This window comes from Octodon degus, unplaced genomic scaffold, assembly GCF_000260255.1.
Source record: "Octodon degus isolate 3935 unplaced genomic scaffold, OctDeg1.0 scaffold00049, whole genome shotgun sequence".
Lineage (NCBI taxonomy): Eukaryota > Metazoa > Chordata > Mammalia > Rodentia > Octodontidae > Octodon > Octodon degus.
This window is the reverse complement of record NW_004524625.1, coordinates 12908491-12914770: the sequence shown is the minus strand read 5'-3', so window position 1 is coordinate 12914770 and position 6280 is coordinate 12908491. Positions and strand designations below refer to the sequence as shown.

The 6280-nt window shown below is 39.1% G+C and overlaps 1 protein-coding gene across 5 annotated transcripts in view; it reads right to left on the bottom strand.

Moving 5' to 3' along the window:
- The window catches only part of Eed (embryonic ectoderm development), a 40316-nt gene that overhangs the window by 31336 nt on the left and 2700 nt on the right, over positions 1 to 6280 (bottom strand). Inside the window, exons 2-3 of one of the 5 annotated variants that reach the window (XM_004632569.3) lie at positions 2116 to 2268; positions 22 to 262 (exon numbers count right to left, since the gene is read on the bottom strand). In XM_004632569.3, coding sequence (XP_004632626.1) covers positions 22 to 262; positions 2116 to 2268 — 394 coding nt within the window. Of the gene's footprint in view, positions 1 to 11; positions 263 to 2115; positions 2269 to 6280 lie in introns of all 5 variants that reach the window. The other 4 variants (XM_004632568.3, XM_023716721.1, XM_023716720.1 and 1 more) reach the window with 4 other exon arrangements.

Below are 6280 nucleotides of genomic sequence, written 5' to 3'. Positions count from 1 at the left end.
GATTAATTATCCTTATTATGCCTCTGGATCCAGCTACAGCTAACAAAGGATGACTTGTATTGCTATCGTAGGTCCATGCACAAGTATAAAAGTTTCCATCAGCATCAGCATCCACATAAGACTGCAATAACCGGATTTCTCCTTGTGAATGACATTCATATAAGGTTACTCTGTTGCTTCCTACAGTTGCAAATACTAACGGATCGCCTTCTTTACTATGCCAGTTAAACTGAACTCCAAACAGCGGCTGGTTATGATCTTCCTAGAAAATAACCGTGAAATAAAAAATTAGTATCTCAAGAAATTAAACTTAAACTCTCTTTCTCCAAAATTTAATTATTTTGTATACCACATACAAGCTAGTTTTTAACAAAAAAACTAAAATGTATCTATTAGATCAGTCTTTATATATTAAAACACTGTGCCTGATAAGGTTTTATAACAAAGACTTACATGATGGGTTAGATTAACTACTTAAATAAGAAAACACTGATACTGCCTTTTATTTTATAAGCCCTACCATATTATAAATCATAAGAAATTGGGTTGTTTTGGTAGATGGGCCACGAGGACACTACATTCTGAACAGAAACCCGGCAACTAGCCTTTAACAGTTTCTTTGGCATTCACTTTTATGAAGCTTAATTTCCCCCTTGTAAAGTAAAGCATACTAGACTCAATTCAAATCACCACCTTTGCTTTTTCCTACAGAAATAACTGTAAATAATCTTGCTTTCTTTTTTGGTGAGACAGGATCTCGTGGCATAGGGCAGGCTGGCCTTGAATGCTTAAGCAGTCCAGCCTGGCCTCAAGTTCACAGCAATCCCCTTGCCTCAGCCTCCTGAGTGCTGGGGTTACAGCGCTGTACCAACACACCCAGCCTTAGATTCACTTTAAGGCAATGTTTTCACTTTTAAAGTTGAACAACTTTATCTTCTTATCATCTGAAAAGCTAGTTTTCAGGTTTGAAATATGTAAATAGCAATTAAAAAACATCTTCCAGGGGGCTGGGGAGATGGCTCAGTAGAATGAGCGCTTCCCTGGCAAGCGCAAGGGCCTGAGTTCAATCCCCGGTTCTGCCAAAATAAATAAATAAATAAAAATAAAATCTTCCAGCTTTAACAGCTAAAACTAATAAACTAATAATAAAGATATTAATAAGACACATTTATAAGATTAGTCTTATTTATAATGAAACTCCTTTTACAGGATACAATTTAAACAGAGCCCCTAATTTCGTCTACTCAAGCACTAACATGACATGTGGCCCCAGCTTCTTTGGCTTTCCTTGGACTTACCCTACAAAGGTCTATTAGATGCTTTTAAAAGGGTTTTGCTTACCTATGTATGAGATAATGTAGGTTTTTTCCTCAGGAAAATTACTCCAAATTTAGAAAAGCAGAAAATGGACATATAAACAAAACGCCTACGACAAACACCCTGAGCTGGGTGAGGTGGCACATCCCTGTAATCCCAGCCCCTAGGAGGCTGATGCAGGGCAGGGTGTCACTGGAAGCACAAAGCCAGGCTGGGCCATACAGGGAGTCCCAGGAAACCCTGACAGCAGGCCACTGTCTCAAAAAAAAATTCCTTATAAAGTGAAAATTCTAATGCAGTAATTTAAATAACCATAATTTCTTTTTTTCCTCAAATAGTGAATTTTAAAGCTTTTGCAGTTTTAATATAATAGCACAAAGGCTAAATTTTTGAAATCTTGTACAGAGTAAGGCATCTGTTTCATTTTATAATGACTCAGTGACTGGTTCACATTCAGCTCTTCAATAATGGTCCAGAAGGGGCTCCTGTTCTTAAGTTTTTTCCAAAGCATGAAGAGTAACTTTTCCCAAATCCTCTATATGAATCAACACAATAAAGCAAAACCTGTTTACAATACTCAGTACTACATACACATTAAAACAAAGAACAGCCCCTTCAAACAAAATGTCCCATAGACTGTACAAAATTAAAGACAAACCTTCAAAAAAAAAAAAACACTTCAAAGCACTGTAATTTTAAAATATTTAAAATGTGACAGTATCTTGCAAATGTAGGCCACTGAAAGGCTGCTACAGCTAGCACTCAGTCCAAAGACATCTTCCCTCCACACGCTCGTACCTTGAGACTGTTGACACATTTAAAAGAATATTTGCACTTCTTTGATTTCCATTTTCCCTTTCCCCAGCTTTTCCTTCCGGGTGCATTTGGGGTATTTGTAGGTGTATCAGGGCGCTCGGTATTTGTCCCACTTTCTATACTGACAGCATCATCCTGTGAGCAATGAATTAGAAAAAAAAATGCATGAGAAGGCAATACTGTATTTAGCAACAGAGGACTTTGTACTGGAAAGATGCTGACTGATCCAAAGGTGTGCCACAAAACAAGGAAAAAAGCCTATGGATTAAAAAATTAATATAGCTACACATGGGGGCCAGGGGGATGGCTCAGTGGAATAAGCGCTTCCCTGGCAAGGGCAAGGGCTGAGTTCAATCCCCGGTTCCGCCAAAAAAAAAAAAAAAAAAAAAAAAAAATAATAATAATAATAATAATATAGCTACACAGTAGCAGTTCTTGCAGGTATTTTGTATTTTAGAAAAAACAAAATACTAACCAGATTTACAATAAAAGAGCAACATTACTGTAAGGCACTGCCTGTGTCCTCTACTTTGTAGCACTGGGTCATTTAATCTTAACAATCTCCACAAAAGGCACTGCTGATAAGGAAATGAGGAAATCATTCTCTGGCTGGGATTCAATCCCAGAACTGTGACTGACAAATCTGACTGGTCTAAAGTCTCTGAAATTCACCTGCCTGCTACTCTGTTCCGAGGAGGGGGATGGGTGGCCATTTCAGGCAGGAGCATTAATTCATCCTACCTTAGATGTAGATTTTAAAACCCGTAATTCTGCTTGTTCATAACCACCCATGTAATTTTTTTAAAGTTTTGCAAATTCTGTGCTGCTTATAAATGAAATTTGCTTCACGGTTCTAAGAAATATTGTTCATATATTACTACTCTTCATAATTAAAGTTCTTGTAAGTATAGAAATGACTGCAAGAAACCTTGAAAATTCTAATTTATTTCTTATCTCCCATCTAAGAAGAGGTATTATCGGCCTCTTTATCTTAGAAGAGGATTTCACCACCTCTTTTGATTAAACGTCTTGAATGCCAATGTCTTCTTTGGAATAAAAAGATTTAAATCTACAACCCCAGGGTACTGGTTCCTCAATTCATTCCAGAGGAAGCTTTATTTTCTCGTGAAGTGCCTATTAACAGCTGTGAGAACACAGTGTAGGAAACTGTGCCTTTAGGGTCTGTTTCTAAATTACAGCTTCCCAAAGCTGGGTTTATATTACAAAAGGTTAAAAATTGAATGAAATATCAAAAGCTAGAGAAAAGCATATTAATTCACCTAAGACTATGTGTCAAACAATTCTTGGGAGTTTTCAAATTTCAAATGGTTCCAAACTGAAAATGTTTTTGTGAAAGAGAAAAAGACCCTATTCTGGTACATTCTGATTATTTGATATTAAAGTAAAAGGGGGGAAGAAGTAGATAGGTAGCACAGAAGTGTCCAATATTTCAACTTAATGTAGTGTAACTGTAATTCATCCTTATGGAGATGGAAAAGGAAAATTTTATAGCTGCATTCCCCGGGGAAAAGCAGTGTTTGTTTCTCCCCACCTGCTGGCTATGTTTGGGGAAACAATTCAATGTATCAATGAGAAGAAACTTGCACACTTGTTGGTCATCTGACAACAGCACTCCTCACTTTCTGATTTTTAAATTACAGATGAATGATAGACACACAAATAATCATCCCCATAAGTTCAAAGATGCCTCCCTTTCACTCTGTGGAAAAGTGTTTTCTCCATTTGTAACTCATCTTTACTTTCTTTTTGTTTTATACAAATTTGTACTGTTTTGACTTTTCTGGTTAATGGGTTATTTCACCTAGTTCCTTCCAATGAGTAAACTAAAAGTTTAAATAATATTCGATCATGCTTTATTTTCCAGAAAAAAAATCCCCTAACAGTAGAGAGAAATGATATTCAGACTGAACACTGCAGACAATGGGAAAGCCGCCTAAAACACTTGACTTCTGACCTGTCTCACCCAAAGGCCAATCAAGATGGAAGGAATGGCAATGTAGTACCATCAAAATGCTTTCACTTATCTTTAAAATCAACTCTTCACTGCGTACGACTTCCACCCTACCTTCTCCTCAAAGCACCACTACCCTCATGTGCCCAACGAGCAGACTGGAGACAGAGACCTATCCCTAAATACTGTCCAAGTAACTGAACTCAGGAGACGCGCCTCCAGAGGGAACCCCCATCTCTAACCACACTGGAAATATCTTCCCGGAAGCTATCCAATCTACAGGCACATGATCTTAAAAAGTTTGATAAAATACAAATTACACAATAAATTTAAAATACGTTCTTCAAATCATGGGCTCACTTTAAAAATCACTTTCTTCCTTCACCTGCTTATCCTTTTATCATTATTCAGATAACTTAATATTAAAACCATTGCCCCTGTTATTTTTCCCTGAACCTATTTTTATCCAATTTCTATACTCCCTTCCCTAAGCTATGTCTTTGATTAGGTCTTTTTTTTGGAGTGGGGGATAACTGGGATGGAACCCTGCACCTTGCCCTTGCCAGGCAGGTGTTTATGCTACTTAACTATATCCCTGGACCTTAGATTAAGTCTTTTTTTTTTGCTCCGAATGCCTTCAGGGCAGGTTTGGCTGGCTCCAGTTGTGGGGATCAAACCACAGCAACCTAAGCCTGACTGCTTTGTCGAAGCAGCCACTTAAAGAACTGAGCTAAGGGGCAGGCCCCCTTTTTGGATTAAGTCTTGAATGGAATTCGGAGAGTATATAAAGTCAAGTGGAGAAAGAAAAAAAGCTGCATCTTAATTTTCATCATTTTTAACTGAAATTTACCACTTCTGTTTTAGTGAAGGTGACATACATGCCAAAATTATTATAATTAGGATTTTTTTCTGGGTCAATGGAAATCAGGAATTTATGTCATATCCACTGAGTATCCCTCATACAAAATGCTTGAAAACAAACACGTTTCAGGTTCTGGAGTTTTTGTTTGGACTATTTGTATGTTTTACTAGTTTAGCATCCTTAATCCAAAAAGTTGAAATCTGAAATGCTTCAAAACCCAAAACATAGAACACGATTCTCAAACAGTTTCAACTGGGTGTGATGGGGCGCGCCTATAGGCCCAGCACTCAGGAGACTGAGGCAAAGGGGTCCCTGCACGTTCAAGGCCAAACTGGGCTACAGAGTGAATTCAGGGCCAGCCTGAAAAACATACCATGCCCCTATCTCAAAAAATAAATAAGTAAATAAAAATCAGATTTTAGGATTTTCAAAGTGGGATGTCAACCTGCATAACTGCTGTAGAATTTGAAAAATACACCTACTACTACTCTCAAACACCCTGCTAGACTTTGTTCCTTAATGTACTACATATATATATGTATATATACGTGTATGTTTTTGTACATTTACAATTTTTTTCTCTGAGATGCTGGGGATCTAACCTGAGACCTTCCACATGCCATGCTCCCCAAGGTCTCCATGCCTAATCCTAAAAAATATTTTTAAAAAACATTTTTTACAATTTCATAATGGACCCTGTATACTCTATTTTGTACATTTTGAAATACCCTGGAAAAGTCCAGGTGTGGTGGCATGTGCCTGTAGTCTCAGCATTCACGAGGCTGAGGCAGAAGGGTGGTTGCAAGTTTGAGATCAGACTGGTCTACAAAATGAGCTCAAGGCCGCCTGAAAGGCATACCCTGTCTCAAAAAGACAAAAAATAAAGATTAAAAAATGAGCAAAATACCCTGAAAAAGCCCTCCAGGATTCCTCAAGGGGTCTGCGCAGCACTTTAGTAACAACACTAGTAACTTTCACTTTATTTTTGTCCCCTTTATTTTTCCTCCTCCTAAGTAAGCTGGACACTTCCAGCGTACCGCCCGGATATTAAGCATGTGGAAGGGCCAGAAGGCGCTGCGAGCAACGGGTTGCGACTTTCGGACGGGACTTGGCGTGGGGCGGGTCCTCCTCCAAGCACTGCAGATGACACCGTACACCTCGTCGCCCTCGCCGCACCTGGTGTACACCGCACCGCCCTCGCCCCACCCCGTGTACACCACACCGCCCTCGCCCCACCCGGTGTACACCGAGTTGCCCTCGCCCCACCCGGTGTACACCGCGTCGCCCTCGCCCCACCCCGTGTACACCGCGTC